The sequence below is a fragment of the Coregonus clupeaformis genome, unplaced genomic scaffold (assembly GCF_020615455.1).
Source record: "Coregonus clupeaformis isolate EN_2021a unplaced genomic scaffold, ASM2061545v1 scaf0983, whole genome shotgun sequence".
Taxonomy (NCBI): Eukaryota; Metazoa; Chordata; class Actinopteri; order Salmoniformes; family Salmonidae; genus Coregonus; species Coregonus clupeaformis.
In genome coordinates, this window is record NW_025534437.1 from 95089 (window position 1) to 115475 (window position 20387).

The 20387-nt window shown below is 41.8% G+C and overlaps 1 protein-coding gene across 1 annotated transcript in view; it reads right to left on the reverse strand.

The window, feature by feature from the left end:
• LOC121550211 (claudin domain-containing protein 1) overlaps window positions 1-19550 on the reverse strand; it is a 34254-nt gene extending 14704 nt beyond the window's left edge. Inside the window, 11 exon segments of the mRNA XM_045217254.1 lie at window positions 14070-14150; window positions 14153-14306; window positions 14309-14328; window positions 14955-14983; window positions 14985-15079; window positions 15081-15091; window positions 16982-17077; window positions 19234-19282; window positions 19284-19374; window positions 19376-19443; window positions 19445-19550. Coding sequence (XP_045073189.1) covers window positions 14070-14150; window positions 14153-14306; window positions 14309-14328; window positions 14955-14983; window positions 14985-15079; window positions 15081-15091; window positions 16982-17077; window positions 19234-19282; window positions 19284-19374; window positions 19376-19443; window positions 19445-19519 — 769 coding nt within the window. The 5' untranslated portion in view covers window positions 19520-19550.
• Window positions 19551-20387: the final 837 nt, after the last annotated feature.

Consider the following 20387-nt stretch of genomic DNA (forward strand, 5'->3'; position numbering starts at 1 on the left):
CAAAGATGAGTTTTAAACTATGTAAAGAAGCCAATAATAACACAATGCATAAAGAGACAAGGAAACATACACAATATAGCTTCAATATAATATATACCTCTACTGTGGGAGTCCGTGAATTCAACAATGTGGTATGGCAACATTTCTAGATATTTTGGATATTGTTTTGGGAACATTCTGAACCTTGCAGCCTGGGCTGGAATGAGTCGGACACCAAGGGCACTACTTATCTGAACAGTCTAATGCAGTTTTTGGTAGAAATGGGAAAATTTAGTAAAATTGATACTAAGATTTACTCAACCTACAGAGCTAAAGGGATGGCATCCCAAAGAGTTGGTGGGATTTCCTCTCAGTTTGCCACAGCAAAGATGAGTAGTGGTATTTACGCCAAAGGAAACCTTTCTTTCTAGTATGCACACCGCTCACGCCGTGCCCCCTCTCTCACTCTCTTCCACAATAATCCACCTCCTCTCCCCCCCTAGTTACAAGATGGATTTCACCCAGAGTGAGGGTGCCCAGGAGCTGAACACTTTATGGGGCCAAGGGCAGGGAGGGCATGGACCTGGTGTGGTGACATAACACCACAGCAAACATGGGCCAGTGATCTCATTGACAAGACTGGTATTTTGCACATCTATAGAGCTGTAAATCCAGGTGACCAGAGCTTATAATTCAATTACAAGGGAAACTGATCCAAGACCTGTACTTTGAAAAAAACAATGTCCCTTCTCCTTAGTTGTACTGCCAGCCATGTGGGGTTTTCATAAATATGCCTTAGGGTCAAAAGTGAATTTAATTGTTTGTGCGGGAGCATTAGATTAAAATGGAATGAAGATGATTCGTTTTAAAGGGGAAGTGGATGGTTAATTTGACTGTTGCCGTCATTGAGACAATATGTAGATTGGAAGCATTATGTCTGGAAGGGGAAGTAATTGATTTTGTCTGTTGCTGTCTCTAACCATCCACATCACGTGTAAAAAAAAATCATGACAGCTGTGATGGAAACAGGAAGTGTGGTAAATTTTTAAATGGACAGATATTTGTTTCTTGATATGGTGGGATATTTTTTGTGTGATAAAATTAATAATGCGAGAAATGGATGGAAACACATTGAATGCAAAATGATATAATAACATCATGTTAAGTAAACCTGGAGTACACGGTGATATGGTGGGGTCCTCACTACGCACTCGGGAAACTATGCAGTTTATTAGGTTACAGGATGAAATTATTTATGATGAACTTACAGGGTGGTGAAAGTGCAAGTGATAGGGATGATGTCTTTCCAATAAATAGTAGGAGTGATTATGGTGACATGATGATGACGCTTGACTGCCATTTGACAAATAACAAATATCATAATAATCTAATAACGTAGATTAGCTTACCGACACAGCTTACACCACACAGCCTACCCGCACTGTATCTGCGAAATAAGTTGTGCTGTTGTTGGTAAGAGGCAAATGCCAAGCACTGAGTAGGTACATTTGCTATTTAACGCAACAGTTATGGTGACAAAACTATCGTAGAGTTGAAGATGTGATGGAAACACATTGTGTGCACTATTGTAAGGGTTGGGTGAGGTTGAGAGGCGGTGCATGATGAGAGAGTATGGCAGTACAGAGAGATTGTTGAAACAAGAATCTTTAAGGTGGTCCCGAAGCCAGGATACAAAAATAACGGACTGAAATAATAAAGAAACAGGGAGAAATAGTATAAATCGATAGACACTGATTAGTACTGCTGAGCATAGAGAAACTAGCAGAGAAAAGAACAAGGGAACACAAATGAGGGATAAATACACAGGTGAACAGGTAGACACAGGTGAAAAAGGATGACGATTAGTCCAGACTGTGAGTGAGGAGGTGCAAGGTTGTGGAGGAGGACACCCCCAGTGGACTCGCCCCGAACTGGACCTCCGTAACACACTATGTATCATGCATAATTTTTATCTGAAAAAGCTTAAGGAAACAACTACTGGTGGGAAAATTGGCAGATATGATAGAATATTAATGGAAAATCTGTTGCAATGATGGAAACTTAGCTACTGATACAATGCTGGCTGGACTTAATCAAAATTGGAGTGTATAATTTAAAATGACTATTGCTTTTTTAAAGGGGAAGGAGCATCGACCCGGTTAGAGGAGAAGGTTATCGATATAATCGGTTACGGGAGTGTAAAGGATTAATTTGTAGAGAAGATAACTAACGCCCGGAGGTATCTGCGGATTACTAGCGATGCATAGGACTCCCTGGGCAAGCATGGCTTTGTAAGTGTTTGTATTTAGTGGTGTGTATGGGAAACACATCATGCAATCTTCTTTCCTGTCATAGAAACCAGTGTATTGTCAGTATGTTTTCATTTAATGACAAACGTATTCATTCTGATGCTGTACTCCACAGATAGAGGTGGGGACTCAACAGGTGAAATGGTTAGGGAAACATAGAAGGAGGGGGACCAGACAAGATTGGGTCAGTGCTTAACTCAGGTATTCAACTCCCATGTCGTAGAACATTGCTGAGCCTCACATCGCCAGCACGAGAATAACCACCCTCGATCATCGCTACCTAGCCTACTGCCTTGTCAAGAAACAAGAATAACATTAACATATTATATTAAAGCATCTAGCTCCCCGATACCAGGAACAGATACAAGGAGATTTTTCTTCATGCACATGGGCCTACCATTTCAACACTATGCTGTTGGTCTTTCACTGCATTTATGGTTATTGGATTTTGCGTATTTTTTCTATGTGGAATAACTGGCCTCTGCCCGCCCCTATGTAATGTATATGTACAGTGAGGGAAAAAGTATTGATCCCTGCCGATTTTGTAGTTTTCCCACTGACAAAGAAATGATCAGTCTATAATTTTAACGGTAGGTTTATTTGAACAGTGAAAGATAGAATAACAACAAAAAAAATCAGAAAAACGGATGTCAAAAATTTATAAATTGATTTGTATTTTAATGAGGGAAATAAGTATTTGGACTCTCAATCAGAAAGATTTCGGGTTTCCATGTGTTTTTATAAGGATGAGTGAGATTAGGAAGGAACCTTAAAGGGAGGTAATCTCAGTTTGTTACCTGTATAAAAGACACGTAAGAAGAATAAATAATAGATGATCCAAACTCTCCACCATGGCCAACACCAAAGAGCTCCAAGGATTTCAGGGACAAGATTGTAGACCTACACAAGGCTGGAATGGGCTATAAGACCTTGCCAAGCAGTTTGGTGAGAAGGTGAAATAGTTGGTGTGATTATTTGCAAATGGAAGAAACACAAAAGAACGTAATTCCCTGCTTGGGGCTCCATGCAAGATCTCACCGAGGGATGAAGATCATGAGAATGGAGAGGAATAGCCAGAACTACAAAGGATTAATGATATAAGGAGCGGGAAAACAAGAAAACAATGGTAAACACTAGGAGAAGGACTGAAATCCTGAAGGTCCCCCTGCTCAAGAAAGCACGAAAGGGCCGTCTGAAGTTTGACAATGAACATCTGAATGATTCAGAGGAGAAATGGGTGAAAGTGTTGTTGTGAGATGAGACCAAAATCGAGCTCTTTGGCATCAACTCAACTCGCGTGTTTGGAGGAGGAGGAATGTTGCTCAAGACCCCAAGAATACATCCCCACCGTCAAACATGGGAGGTGGAAAATTATGCTTTAAGGGTGTTAAAGGGGAAGGAAACTTCACCACATCAAAGGACGATGGACAGGGCATGTAATCAAATCTTGGGTGAGAACCCCCTTTCAGCAGGGCATTGAAAATGGGTCGGGGATGGGTATTCCAGCATGACAATTACCCAAAACACTACGGCCAAGGCAACAAAGGAGTGGTCAAGAAGAAGCACATTAAGGTCTGGAGGTATCCAGTCTCCAGACCTTAATCCCATAGAAAATCTGTGGAGTTGAGTTGAATGGGTTCGAAGCTGCCAAAGTACTGAAACCTAAGATTGGAGAAGATCTGGAAGAAGAGGAGGGAACAAAATCCCCCCTGAGATGTGTGCAAACCTGGTGGCCAACTACAAGAAAAGTCTGACTCCTCTGTGATTGCCAACAAGGGTTTCTTGCCACCAAGTACTAAGTAATGTTTTGCAGAGGGGTCAAATACTTATTTCCCTCATTAAATGTAAATCAATTTATAAAAAAAATTTTACATGCGTTTTTCTGGATTTTTTAGTTGTTATTCTGTCTCTCACTGTTCAAATAAACCTACCATTAAAATTATAGACTGATCATTTCTTTGTTAGTGGGCAAACGTACAAAATCAGCAGGGGATCAAATACTTTTTCCCCTCACTGTATGTATCAAGACAAGTTCCCTTTCAAGAGAAATTACGTTTTCTATTCTATTCTAGTCATTAACAAATACAAACCTTCTCTCATCTTCTCTCTACCAGGAAGTGCCTTGAAGGTGGTGAGGTGGGACGATGTGTACACCTTTGTGAAGAGTATAGACTACCCAAGAGACCCAGAGACCAATCAAATCACTGCTGCCATACATCCCAACTACAGGTTCAGGAACATTCTGTCGTTGTATATAATTGAACCTAGCTGCAGTTGGTTCAAAGTCCTGTACATTAACCCTTCAATGCATAGCCGCAGGAAGTAGGGGCGTGCTGGGGGGTGGGGCAGCACCCTCTTATAAATTGAAATAATTTAGCCAAATTTAGGCTCTAAAAAAAATGTTTTCTCCCAAGATGATATTACTCCTGTCTGAACAGACATCAATAAAATAATTAAAAAACTACACCAGAGAACATAATTTAGCTACAGAGGATAAATAGCTTTCAAAAAATAGCTGTGGACCACTTACAGTTGGGAAGTCCGCAATTTGGGCGGCATGCGAGTCAAATATAAACGGCTTGTTGAGTTGTGGCCATAGATACAAACCATTGAAGGATTTTGGAACCCTGACACTTTGACGGCTAAACCATCGGCCGGGTAACTAGCCGAATAACTGATAGTCCTGACTTGAATGGGAACTGCCATCTATGGATTATATTTCTATGGTTGGTTGAGTGTCACAAATTTCAAAAAATACAATATCGAGAAAAACTTAGGTTTACCGTTTGAAAAGCAAATGCCTACTGCACGAAAAGAGGAGAAGATAATATTTCTGTAGAAGCTAAAAAAATATATGTATTCTGAGTGAAAAGCACCTTTATCAAAGTAATATCTTGATATATTACCACGAGCTCATCGGGCCATCACCCCGGTGAGTTGTCTATGCTTTATCTTCATCATTTGGTGAATCAGTGTCACTGAGGAATATTATTTTGTAGCTTCTGTAGCCAATACTATATACTGTATATAATATATATCAGGGTTTCCGTTATGACAATTTGGCGCCGGACAAGTGATTGGGAAGATTTTTATTTATCAGACATTTGAGAAATGTACCGGTCATCCATATGCATTGGGTGCTTAACCCATTAGGGAATCCATCAACGCAGCCAGCGCCATCAATAAACTAAGACAGTAGCCTATCTGACAAGGATAAAGTAATACATGTTGGTGTTGTAACATGACGTATAATTACAAAGACACACCTTCCTTGTGTTTCCATGTGTAGCATATGCAAAATGTATAGCCTATTGTTTTATTGTTATTTACTTTCCAAAAATAATAATTGTCCACCTCTGGTTCAGCTGTCGGAGATTTCTGGTAAATGCATCAGGGCATTGCATAGGCTTATAGGCTTAGGCGTCCACTGTATGATATTAATTTGAAAATATAAAGGAAGGAAGCTTAGGGCCAAGCCCCAGAGAGATGCCGGTGGCATGCTACGACACCCGACAGCATCTCTTTACCCCCTTGTCAGATAGGCTACTGTATCTGCTATACAGATATAGGCGTACAGAAGCAGACTCATTCGTTATTTTTCTAAAGATAATCACTACATTGTTAGATTATAGGAGTAACCCTGCGTAGGCCTGGTAGGCCACATCAGCTTCAACTGTCGGAGTTAGTTGGAGCAAATCCATAGTGGTCACTGCCTTCATATCATAGGCCTTCAGTATAATAGACTAACAGCCACAACACACCAAATCTTCACAAAAGTTTCAACATTTTATTAGGGTAATATCAAAAGTAAGTCAAGCCATTGTTTATAGGAAAATATGAGGAGAATATTATATAACGGCAAACACAACATTACAGTTGGAGCTTAATTTGGCCAAAGCAAAATGGCTCAACAGAATTAAACAAAACACTTGTGAACTTGTTTAAACTCCCCACAGTTTTGAACGGTCTATATTGGCCGAAAATACAGAGAAAGGCTAGTGCCTACCATACCGAACACCTGACAGCAATAGTAGATATTTATTTTAAAAAGGCCTACTTATAACATAAGTATTAAAGTAAATAAGAGCACATCATTAAAAAGGCAGAGCGAACTTAATTTAGCAAATAAATGTATCAACAGAATGTAACAAAACACGTTTTACAGATTTAAAGAACTGGTTTAGATTAATAAATAGGCTACAATAATAAACAATTACATTTTACATTTTAGTCATTTAGCAGACGCTTACAGTTAGTGAGTGTATAATTTTATATGGGTCCCCCGAGGGAATAAACCCCCTAACCCAGGCGTTGCAAGCGCCATGCTCTACCAACTGAGCTACACGGGCCAATAATGATAAAACAAATTCTTATGAATAGGAAAACATTTATATAGTTCAAAATTGCATCTATGATAATAGCGTGGAATTTTGACATTTTTGTTTAGACTCTGCTAAAAAAAATCATGTGTGGACATCCTAAAACTTGGTTGCTCAACTGTATGCCAGAAGACAAATGTGATTATAGATGTCGGGGCAATGCTTTATGATAAAGGGACCCCCCCAAAGCATGCTGATGTGACTCTTTCTCTCCAGGACCGTGACTTCTCCTCCATCCGGGAGATCCAATGTTCCTGATGTTTTCTGGGGAGATAGTAAGTACGAAGGAGAAGAAGTCCTCCATCCCTACTTTTGTGAACGAGTGTGCATACTATGAGAAGAGTATGCCTTCCACCGGCAACGAAAGATGACTCTGACTATCCCCCTTGCCAAGTGAAGAGAGATTGATGAAGGAAGGGGAGGGAAAAGAGAGACCAATTTGAAGAGCGGGAGAACTTAAAGGGAAAAAAATGCACAGAACCTTAAGAATTACTAACTAGTCTAACCTCATTTTCAATTGATTTTTTTATTCCATTGCTTTTAACCATCACTAAATGACCTCAGAATACTGTATGTGAAATTATGCACAGTTCAATGCAATGATCTAGTATTTCAATTAAACATGTACATTTTTGTTTAATTAGTTGTCTTCATAGTGATGTAATGTTGCATTTCACTGCTCTGTTTAATCTTGTGTTCTCGAGGTACAGACCACACCTTTGAAGATAGTTTAATGCATGGAAAAAGTTACAAGGTACACTATATATACAAAAGTATGTGGACACCCCTTCAAATTAGTGGATTTGGCAATTTCAGCCACACCGGTTGCTGACAGGTGTATAAAATCGAACACACAGCTAGTAATCCTCCATAGACAAACATTGGCAGTAGAATGGCCTTACTGAAGAGCTCAGTGAGTTTCAACGTGGGACCGTCATAGGATGCCACCTTTCCAACAAGTCAGTTCTTCAAATTTCTGCCCTGCTATGTGCTGCCCCGGTCTACTGTAAGTGCTGTCATTGTGAAGTGGAGACGTCTAGGAGCAACAACGGCTCAGGCTAAACGCGACGTGATAAGCTCACAGAACGGGACCGCGAGTGCTGAAGCGCTAGCGTAGTAAAAAAAAATCGTCTGTCCTCGGTCTGTAACACTCACTACCAAGTTTCAAACTGCCTTCTGGAAGCAACTTCAGCACAATAACTGATCGTCGGGAGCTTCATGAAATGGGTTTCAATGGCGAAAGCAGCCCCAGACAACAAGCCTAAGATCACCATCGCAATTGGTGGAGTGAAAATAATGGAGATTGGCTGGAGGAATAATGGTTCTCTGGAGATGTTTTCATGTTCGGCCATGGCCCCAGTTCCAGGAAGGGAAATCTTTAAATATAGTGTAGCTCAATTGTGTAGAGCATGGCGGACGCCAGGGAGTGGGTCGACCGGACCACCCATACGTAAAAAATGTATGCACACATCTACTGTAAGTCAATTTGATAATATCCCTGCAAAGGCATATTATTATTAATTATTATACACATGACATTCTAGACCAACTTCACTAATGCTCTGTGGCTGAATTGGAAGCAATTTCCCGAGCAATGTTTCAACATCTAGTGGAAAGCCTTCCCAGAAGAGTGGAGGCTGTTATAGTCAAGAAAGGGGGACCAACTCCATATTAATGCTCATGATTTTGGAACTAGATGTTCGACGAGCAGGTGTCCACATACCTTTGGTCATGTAGTGTATGAATGCAGAATGTCGTCATGCAGAAATGAGGTTGAAGTTGGCATGAAGTTGGATGATTGTAGGTAGTTGTAGAATGAAAGCATCTTGGTGGACGTCGTCACAGAGGTGTGTGTCGTAGCATCGAGAGGAACCCTGGATGATTAAAGGGAGCATAATGGTTCGGAATGGTTGAAGGAGTGTGATAGTTGAAGGAGCGTGATGGTTTGGGAGGATGGTTGCTTGGTCGTCGTGGTATGGGGAGATGAAGACTGCGAGTGTTTGGGGTGGGAGTCCTGGTGGTATCTGCTTCTCGCGCGCAGAGTTAATGTATCCGGCAAAAAACAAGAAGAGCAGAGAAGGGAGGGGAGGAATGCAAATGCTACAGAAGATCACGGTAACAGGAACTGGATTGGGAGTGAGTATATACAGCCACTGATTGGTGAATGGGAGTTGTAAATCAAATCAAATCAAATTGTATTTGTCACATACACGTGTTTAAAATATGTTATTGCGGGTGTAGCTAAATGTTTGTGCTTCTAGCTCCGACAGTGCAGTAAAAATCTAACAAGTAATATTTAACAATTTCACAACATATACCCAATACACACAAATCTAGTAAGGAATGGAATTTAAGAATATATACATCATGGACAAGCAATGACAGAGGGCATGGACTAAGATACAGTAGAATATTATAGAATAGAATATAGTACATACATGAGATTAGATGAGTAGTGCAAGATATGTAAACATTATTAAAGTGACCAGTGTTCCATTTCTTAAAGTAGCCAGTGATTTCCAAAAGGCAGCAGCAGCCTCTAAGCTCTAGTGATTGCTATTCTAACAGTCGGATGGCCTTGAGATAGAAGCTGTTTATCATTCTCTCGGTCAGCTTTGATGCACCTGCTTACTGACCTCGCCTTCTGGATGATAGCGGGTGAACAGGCAGTGGCTCAGGTGGTTGATGTCCCTTGATGATCTTTTGGCCTTCCTGTGACACCGGGTGCTGTAGGGTGTCTTGGAGGGGCGGGTAGTTTGCCCCCGGTAATGCGCCGGCAGACCGCTACACCCTCCTGAGAGCCCTGCGGTTGCGGGAAGGTGCAGTTGCCGTACCAGGCGGTGATACAGCCCGACAGGATGCTCTCAATTGTGCATCTCGTAAAAGTTTGTGAGGGTTTTAGGTGCCAAGCCAAAATGTCTTCAGCCTCCTGAGGTTGAAGAGGCTTATGTTGCGCCTTACTTCACACACTGTCTGGGCGTGGGTGGACCATTTCAGTTTGTCAGTGATGTGTACACCAAGGAACTTGAAGCTTTCACCTTCTCCACTGCGGTCCCGTCGATGTGGATAGGGGGTGCCACCCTCTGCTGTTTCCTGAAGTCCACAATCTATCTCCTTTGATTTGTTGACGTGAGTGAGAGGTTATCCCTGGCACCACACTCTCAGAGCCTCACCTCCTCCCTGTACTACTGTTGTGTCGTCTGCAAACATGATTGAGTTGGAGCGCGTGGCCACACAGTCATGGGTGAACAGGGAGTACAGGAGAGGGCTGAGCATGCACCCTTGTGGGCCCCAGTGGTGAGGATCAACGAAGTGGAGATGTTTCCTACCTTCACCAACTGGGGGCGCCCCATCAGGAAGTCCAGGACCCAGTTGCACAGGGCGGGGTTCCAGACCCAGGGCCCTCGAGCTTAATGATGAGCTTGTGGGTACTATGGTGTTGAATGCTGAGCTATAGTCAATGAACAGCATTCTTACATAGGTATTCCTCTTGTCCAGATGGGATAGGGCAGTGTGCAGTGTGATGGCGATTGCATCGTCTGTGGATCTATTGGCGGTAAGCAAATTGAAGTGGGTCTAGGTGACAGTGGTAAGGTAGAGGGGAGTATGATCCTTGACTAGTCTCTCAAAGCACTTCATGATGACAGAGGTGAGTGCTACGGGGCGAAGTCATTTAGTTCAGTTACCTTGCTTTCTTGGGTACAGGAACAATGGTAACCATCTTGAAGCATGTGGGAACAGCAGACTGGGAAAGGGAAAGATTGAATATGTCCGTAAACACAACAGCCAGCTGGTCTGTGCATGCTCTCTGAGAGGACGCCTGGCTAGGGATGCCGTGGGGCCGTAGCCTTGCGGGGGTTAACATGCTTAAATGTCTTACCCACGTCGGCCACAGTCCTTGGTAGTGGGCTCTCGTTGGTGGCACTGTGTTATCCTCAAAGCGGCAAAGAATGGTGTGTAGCTTGTTCTGGAAGCGAGACATGGGTGTCAGCCGTAGAGCCGGTTTTCCTTTTGTAGTCCGTGATTGTCTATAGACCGCCACACTACGTCTGGTGTTTGAGCCGTTGAATTGCGACTCACTTTGTCTCTATACTGATGTTTTGCCGGTTTAATTGCCTTCGGAGTGAGTAGCTACAATGTTTGTATTCTGCCATATTCCCAGTCCCACCTTGCCATGGTTAAATGCGGTGGTTTGCGCTTTCAGTTTGCGCGAATGCTGCCTTCTATCCACGGTTTCTGGTTAGGGTAGTTAGGGTAAATTGTTTGATTGTCAAGAGGGAAGGAGATGTAAATTGTTTCCAGGGTGTGGTCTTTCCTCCCAAACTTTAGTTATGTTACACACAACACCATTTAATTATTTAAAACACACTCCCACGCACATACAATATTAACACTCAGACAACCAGACCGGAGGTCACCATAGGTGAACTTTATTCTTATGGAAACAAATGCAGTGTACTTTAGGTATAGTTACATATAAAAACTCTTACAAAAAGCCACAAGGTGTTTCAACACATTGATACACTTCATAAAATGTGTCCTAGTAAACCATATCAGTAAACCATAAAGCGTACTTGGAGTTAGTGCCAGTTGTCTTGTCATTGGTAGTTTCAAGCTGGCTTCAAACACTGGAGGCTTAGAAAACCTAAGTATTGGAACTACATTTACTTCAACATAACAGAAAAATATATAATAAACATCAAGAGGGAGATCAAAACACAGCTTAGCTAAAGCGTCATCAAAAAACAACACAGGATAAAATGTCTTCACATTCAAATAAAAGACAATAAATAGTGGATGACAATGGCAAAAAAGTGGTTACATTCCAAAAGGTGACATTCAATCAACATAGACACAAAATTAAGAAAAAAAATTCTCATCAGCTGAAATAAAATAAAAAAATGAAATGTAGGCAAATGGGGCCTAAAGTCACTACAACGCTCTACAGATAACACTTCAAAACCATAAAAACTGGTTTCGTTTAAGGAAAACCCACAAAAAAGGCTAGAATTATCTATCCATGCATGTGATGCAAAAAGCGTTCATTCAGAAATCGGTAGAGATGTCAACAGAAGCAAAGGCAAAATATGACTCCAATCGTTGTTAACTTGAATTTAAAAAAGCATTGTAAAGATGTACCTACAAACAAAAGGTTTCAAGAAAAAAACATAAATAAACGCATTTCACCTTCTCAATAACAACCACAGGTTTTGTTATACCTGATGCACATACAGTACGTGCTGCTGCGGACAAATTAATCTTAAAAATCAAATCAAATTAACCACTTGTCTCTATGACAGTGAGAATCTCTTAGGATATGTTTATACAGGTGATGTCTCGTTTGAGGTTTTGTTGGCTAGTGTAGCGTCAAACAGTTGTGCTTAAGGTGGAGTGATTGTTTTGTCCCACCCTGAAGAGTGAATTGCAGGTGGAGTTAAGGTGGAGTGTCTTCTTTAGGCCACCCTGTGGGGTAGTTAAGGTGTAGTGAAAGTTTAGTCACCCTAAAATCTGTCAATCAGGTATAGTAAGGGAGGATTGTCGCGACATCAATGTAAAGGCGTAGTTGTTACCGAGTGAATCACTGGGCCACCCTGAGCTTTTCATGCCTCGTCCTGGTGAGGCCAGTGTACAGGCTTTTGTCCTTGCCCAGCACTATATCACTTGAGAGTTGTGTTCAGTAGGGCAAAAAGTTGTAGAGCCTTCAGATACTTTAGACATGAAGAGTAAGACATGTCAGCTCTAATTATCACATTTCTATTTGCAATGTTTCAGTACGTTGTACCACCTAGAAACGTGACAGCTACGGTGCCGGCTAAGACAGACGTGAACACTAATAGGCCTTCCAAGAGCATAGGGGTATCCTACTGAAGCAAGCTAAAACTACTTTCAGGGTTTTCCTAAATTAACCAGCCCTCTTTATTTTATTACTTTCGTGAATGCGTCTTTAATGTGCTTAAATGCACAAGCACTTTCTTCCCAATCCATCAATATTTATTTATTTATTAAGTTATACAAAAGTGTTACATTGCGTGAAGTTTAAAATGCATTCTGTCATTATAAATGTGTAAAAAGTAATACTATTTTTTTCACACAGAACATTTCCATTAAATAAAAATATTGAATCATTCATTTGTAGATTTATAGCTCATTTAGCAGACGCTTATCAGAGCGACTTACAGGAGTAATTAGGGTTAAGTGTCTTGCTTCAAGGGCACAATTACGTATTTAGCAGACGATCAGAGCGACTCTACAGGAGCAATTAGGGTAAGGCTTGCTCAAGGGCACATTTACGTATTTAGAGATGTTTATCAGAGCGATCTCACCAATGGCAGTGGGATGAAACACTATACCATTTTTTTTTTTTTTTGGGGGTAGAAGGATTATTTTATCATCCCAGGTAATCTTAAAGAGGTGGGGTTTAAATGTCTCCGGAAGGTGGTGAGTGACTCGACTGTCCTGGCGTCGTGAGAGGGAGCTTGTTCCACTCATTGGGGTGCCAGAGCAGCGAACAGTTTTGATGGGCTGAGGGAGCCACTTGCGCAGAGGAAGGGAGCCAGCAGGCCAGAGTGTGGATGAAAGCTAATGCCCCCGCCCTGGGTGTAGGGACTGATCAGAGCCTCGAAGTACAGAGGTGCCGCTTCCTCATGCTAAGAAGCACCATGGTTAAATAGTCAACTGGAACCAGGGAGTGTGCGGAGGAGGGGTGACGTGAGAGAACTTGGGAAGGTTGAACACCAGGACGGGCTGTGTGCATTCTGGATGAGTTAAGGGTTAATGGACGGGCAGGGAGGCCAGCCAACAGCGAGTTGCAGTAGTCCAGACGGGAGATGACTTGAGAGAAGTCGTCGTCTTCTCTCAAATGAAGAGGGATGACGTGACGCAATCTTTTGATAGAGAGAGGAATCTGATTTCATTGGTCCTCAACTCACGGCTCAGTCATTTCATTCAGAGTAAGTGGAGTTAATTGCAAGTTAGCCTTCGTTTCAGAGCAGGTTAGTTCTGAAGGATTAATTGCCATAGAAAAGGTGAGCCACTTTCGGATGAATGGAATCCTGAATTGAACCGGAGTTAACCAAAAATGGTGCTAACTACTAAAACCTGCTTGTGAGGATACCCCTCAGAGTATAGATCATTGTTGTGTAGACTGCCATTTAGGATTAGTTTAGGGTCACATTCAGTAAAACATGCCATTAAACCAGGGCCGAGCGGCCGCGAGAATGGGGGGGGGAGGGGGGAGGGAGGGGAGTTTGAACGAGGGGGGGGGGCGGGAGAGGGGGGTATAAAATGTTTAGAAACGTAGCCATTTCATAGAAACAATCTCACCTTCTAAAATTGGAGTCTGCATGTGACTGGCAACACTCTACAACTTCACATTTTCCATTTATAAACGTCATTCTCTTACTGAACAGCAACCCTGACGTATAAAAGAAACCCAGTCTCTTCCAGGCCACCCGGTAGGCGGTCATGGTGTAGTTCTGAGCGGTGGCTGCTGGCGCCACAGGAAGAGGGCGGCCGCCATCATCTGAGTGGCGAGGAGATGGAGGGCCAGGTAGAGGGACCAGCTCAGGAGCCGTCCCACATCCTCGGGCAAGCACGAACCCTGTGGAGCAGGTCCCATGCCAGCCAGGAAGCAGCACACTGGTTAGCCCAGGAACACAGACCTGGATGGGAAAGACAACAATGAATGTCCAGACTTACGCAAATTGTACATTTTGACTTTCATTTGAACCCTTCTGCTTTGGCAAAATGTTAATGTCTATTTATGCCAATAAAGCACAATTGAGATGGGGAAGGTGGCATGGATAATTAATCCCTTAGCTTTCATTCATACTTTTACATGTTGTTGGGTGTAAAGTTTGTGTGTCTGTTTGTGTGTGGTGGGAGTTAGGTTAAACCCTTCCTACATCCCCAAGCCGGCATACACTCCTGAGCGGCGCAGTGGTTCAAGGCACTGCATCGCAGTGCTAACTGTGCCACTAGAGATCCTGGTTGAATCCAGGCTCTGGTTGAGGTGGCCGCGACCGGGAGACTCATGGGCGGCGCACAAATTGGCCCAGCGTGTCAGGGTAGGGGAGGGAATGGCCGCAGGGATGTAGCTCAGTTGATAGAGCATGGCGTTTGGTAACGCCAGGGTTGTGGGGTTTGATTCCCACGGGGCCAGTATAAAAAAAATGTATTCACTAACTGTAAGTCGCTCTGAATAAGAGCGTCTGCTAAATGACTAAAATGTAATGTAAATGGTTAATAGAGTTGAGAGGCATTGTGATTATCCATGTAGTTCTCAAACCTGCTAGCAGGTGGAGCACTCCACACCCAGGTTGGGGTGATGCTGCGGCAGAGGCAGGCGCATACCCCGATGAGCCCGCTAAGGAACACCAAGGCTAGGGACACCAGAGGCAGCAGGAACTGGCAGCATCCACAGGTCTGCTCCAGACACAGTGAGAAACCAACTTAGAAATGTCAGAAAAGTGTTTAAAAGTAGTTATTTCTAGTTTGCAGGCCGGATATACAATATCTGAAGAGAGCTTCATAAGGACAAACCAATGTTAGGGATGCTTAGCTCAGTTGGTAGAGGCGATGGCGTTGGTGCACAACAGGGTTGTGGGGTTTGATTCCCACGGGGGGAAATAATGTATGCACTCAACATGGAAGTCATTCTGGATAAGAGCTTCTCTACCCTAAATGGACTAAAATGTAAATGTTTATTAATTAATGCATGGCTATGTGTCTGTGTTTATTGAGAGAGAAAGTGAAAGAGATGAGGTCACATGACTGTCAGTAACAATAAGAAACAACAGTGAAAAACCACCAACATTTCCAACCCTAATTTTCATTTCTTTGAAACACAAGCTTAGTTTGAACCAAGGTTATTATACTAAACTAAAACAAATAAAACCAAAATCAGGAAAAACAATTTAGTAAATTGAAATAAAAATAAATAACAAAACTGTTTGATAACCTAAAAAAGTATACGACTCCAAAATAACAAAAATACAATTAAAACCATGAATATGTTAGTTGTAGTTATTTTCAATATTTGGGAAGAAATTAATTTTAAGATTCTGAACCTGGCGTCACATTGAGATCGGGTTGAATGGTAAGGTTAAGCAACCGACTGTAGACGACAGCAAGGTTTAGGAACAACATGGCAGTGTTGCATTGTTTATAAAATTCTTATTTCTCTCGTTCCAACCCCAATGTATGCACACTAACTGTAAGTCGTTCTGGATAAGAGCGTCTGCTAAATGACTAAAATGTAAATGTAAATGTTTATTACGAATGCATGGCCATGTGTCTGTGTTTGCCTGAGAGAGAAAGTGAAAGAGATGAGGTCACATGACTGTCAGTAACAATAAGATAACAACAGTGGAAACCACCAACATTTCCAACCCTAATTTTCATTTCTTTGAAACACAAGCTTAGTTTGAACCAAGGTTATTATACTAAACTAAAACAAAATAAAACTAAAATCAGGAAAAACAATTTAGTAAATTGAAATAAAAAAATTAACAAAACTGTTTGATAACCTAAAGTATACGACTCCAAAAATAACAAAAATACAATTAAAACCATGAATTATGTTCAGTTGTAGTTATTTTCTCTCAATATTTTGAAGAAATCTAATGGGGTTTCAAGATTCTGAACCTGGCGTTTCCACATTGAGATCGGGTTTGAATGGTAAGGTTCAAGCAACCGACTGTAGACGACAGCAAGGCTCAGAACAACATGGCAGTGTTGCACATTGTTTATAAAAACTTCTTATTTTTCTCTGTCTCCAACCCCCCATATCACACTCACAAACTGGAAATGTGTGTTCACTGTACAATCAATTAGTAAGAGAGAGAGCTTCAAATATCGCATTAATTTGTATATAACATCTGTATACACGAATTGCAGCAAAGTTGTTTCATGTTTCAGTCATGCCTTTGATCACATTTGTGTGGATAAAAAAATATATACAGAGTGAAGTGCTCAGGTATATGTGGGAACTCCTTCAAGACTGTTGGCAAAGCATTCCAGGTGAAGCTGGTTGAGAGAATGCCAAGAGTGTGCAAAGCTGTCATCAAGGCAAAGGGTGGCTACTTTGAAGAATCTCAAATATAAAATACATTTTGATTTGTTTAATTTTGATTACTACATGATTCCATATGTGTTATTTCATAGTTTGATGCCTTCACTATTATTCTACAATGTAGAAAATAGTAAAAATAAAGAAAAACCCCTGGAATGAGTAGGTGTGTCCAAACTTTTTGACTGAGTCTGTCTGTGTCTGTGTGTGGGTGTGGCTGCAAGGCAAGACTCACATGTCCAAGCAGGTCCTCCCAGTGTTGTGATTCCCTGGTTCTTTGTACTTGGGTACAAACTGCTGAGGCAGAGTGAAGCTCACACACTGTGTTACCATCTTAGGATCTGAGAAAACAGAGGAGAAGCGAGACAGAGAGTTAGGCCGGATTCAATCTGATGTGGGTTATCGACATTGCAGCTTTTAACGGCAATGTTGACACATTCGCATTCACGGTTAAATGCTGTAGACGTCCATTCAATCAGAAATTGCCTTTAAAAGCTGCATTGTTCGACAACGTGCGATCAGATTGAATCGCGAAACTTATTGGGAGAAAGCACCAAATATTTAGGACTCATATCAAACCCAGTGTTGCTCCTGTGTGGGTATCAGAAAAAAAGACGCCTTTGTTTTATAATACAATTTTAGCATGGTGTATAACACTGATGGGCACAGCGAAGGTGTAACTGGTCCACCTGTGTATCCAGCACACCCCTTCTGAACCAACACCTGCAATGAATGCTGCAATAAATATATATACAGTTGAAGTCGGAAGTTTACATACACTTAGGTTGGAGTTATTAAAACTCATTTTTCAACCACTCCACAAATGTCTTGATAACAAACTATAGTTTTGGCAAGTCGGTTAGGACATCTACTTTGTGCATGACACAAGTAATCTTTCCAACAATTGTTTACAGACAGATTATTTCACTTATAATTCACTGTATCACAATTCCAGTGGGTCAGAAGTTTACATACACTAAGTTGACTGTTCCTTTAAACAGCGTGGAAAATTCCAGAAAATTATGCCATGGCTTTAGAAGCTTCAGATAGGCTAATTGACATAATTTGAATCAGTTGGAGGTGTACCTGTGGATGTATTTCAAGGCCTACCTTCAAACTCAGTGCGTCTTTGCTTGACATCATGGGAAAATCAAAAAGAAATCAGCTAAGACCTCAGAAAAAAAGTGTAGACCTCCACAAGTCTGGTTCATCACTTGGGAGCAATTTCCAAACACCTGAAGGTACCACGTTCATCTGTACAAACAATAGACGCAAGTATAAACACCATGGGACCACGCAGCCGTCATACCGCTCAGGAAGGAGACGCGTTCTGTCTCCCTAGAGATAAACATACTTTGGTGCAAATCAATCCCAGAACAACAGCAAAGGACCTTGTGAAGATGCTGGAAGGAAACAGGTACAAAAGTATCTATATCCACAGTAAAACGAGTCCTATATCGACATAACCTGAAAGGCTGCTCAGTAAGGAAGAAGCCGCTGCTCCAAAACCGCCATCAAAAAAGCCAGACTACGGTTTGCAAATGCACATGGGGACAAAGATCTTACTTTTTGGAGAAATGTCCTCTGGTCTGATGAAACAAAATAGAAACTGTTTGGCCATAATGACCATTGTTATGTTTGGAGGAAAAAAGGGGGATGCTTTGCAAGCTGAAGAACACCATCCCAACCGTGAAGCACGGGTGTGGCAGCATCATGCTGTGGGGGTGCTTTGCTGCAGGAGGGACTGGTGCACTTCACAAAATAGATGGCATCATGAGGATGGAAAATGACGTGGATATATTGAAGCAACATCTCAAGATATCAGTCAGGAAGTTAAAGCTTGGTCACAAATGGGTCTTCCAAATGGACAACAACTCCAAGCATACTTCCAAAGTTGTGGCAAAATGGCTTAAGGACAACAAAGTCAAGGTATTGGAGTGGCCATCACAAAGCCCTGACTTCCATCCTATAGAACATTTGTGGGCAGAACTGAAAAAGCGTGTGCGAGCAAGGAGGCCTACAAACCCGACTCAGTTAAAGCAACTATGTCAGGAGGAATGGGCCAAAATTCACCCAACTTAGTGGAAGCTTGTTGAAGGCTACCCGAAAAGTTAAACAATTTAAAGGCAATGGTACCAAATACTAATTTAGTGTATGTAAACTTCTGACCCACTGGGAATGTGATGAAAGAAATAAAAGCTGAAATAAATCATTCTCTCTACTATTACTCTGACATTTCACATTCTTAAAATAAAGTGGTGATCCTAACTGACCTAAGACATGGAATTTTTTACTAGGATTAAATGTTAGGAATTGTGAAAAACTGAGTTTAAATGTATTTGGCTAAGGTGTATGTAAACTTTCGACTTCAACTGTATATATATTAGTAATATAATATATGCAATTTAGCAGACGCTTTTAACCAATGTATCACATTTTGTAGTGGGTCTTGTAGCGGCCCCCGCAGTGACTCGCTCTAGTGTGTGTAGATTCTTACCAGGCTCTTTGAACCAGTGTGACTGGCCTGGCGCCTGCACACACCTCCACCCACAGCCCAAGGGTGCCATTGAGGCGGAACAGCGTATCGCTGTAGGTCTTTTCATCAAACTCCCCGTTGATGAAGTCCTCACGGAGCTCCGGCGTTGCTGGCCTCATGGTTGCCGGGCAGACTTCGGTACTGGTACCAGTGCTGTGTTCCTACGGCAACAAGAGAGATAGACTGTGGCCAGCAGACTCAGAACAGAGCCAATGACCAGGGCGGTAGCGTAGCGGTTATCCACCATGGTTTGCAATTCAAGAGTGTCCGTTTGTGAATTAAAAATTAATTCACTCTTACTGCATTTGTTAATGTGTACTCGTGCCTCTCCTGAAGGGGAAGTCGAAAGTAGGGGATAAGGGCACTATAAGAGATCAGCTAGTCAGTGAGCACTTGACAGCCTTGCAGTAATGTCCTTAACATTGACAGTGCAGTTCCTGAGCATGATGGCTGGTTCAGTGCTTCCCAGCCTGTACTCTGTAGTCCTCTGTGTCTTCCTTATTGTCCAGGTCCTCACAACCCCACCATCACCAAGTAGGCCAGCTTCACTCCTTTGAAGGAGAACAAATCAGAAGAAAGGTATTGCAAACTGTCATTCAACTGAATTTTAATTCAGATCTTAGACTGGCACATTTTGGCTCTGATAGCAAGATCCTGTAGTTAGCAAACAAGCAGCAAAGTTACCGGTATAAGCACAGATGAAAGGGGGTTAGCTAGCTGTCAGTATTTTGCTAAGGCGAATGCAAATAAGCATATGGTAATAATGATTAAGTAATGACATGCATCTACCTAGCTCACTAAACAGAAAGCTATTTTCCTGCTATGAGGAAAGTATCAAAGTGGCAAGAATTACACATATCGACTTTTATCTACCGACTGCCAGCAAATGCTAATAACGCTAGCTAGCTAACTTGTGCAAAACCTCCACGACAGAATGGCATGTTTCTTGAAAAAAATAAAATTGTTGTGAATGAACAAAACCAACATGCATTTAAATAATTTACCAATGTAATGGCTATCAGATTAATTTCAACGATATTAACGTTTATAGCAAATGCTATGAACGTTTAGCTATTCAACTCACTCAATAGCGTTCCTTTTCCGGATGATTTAGG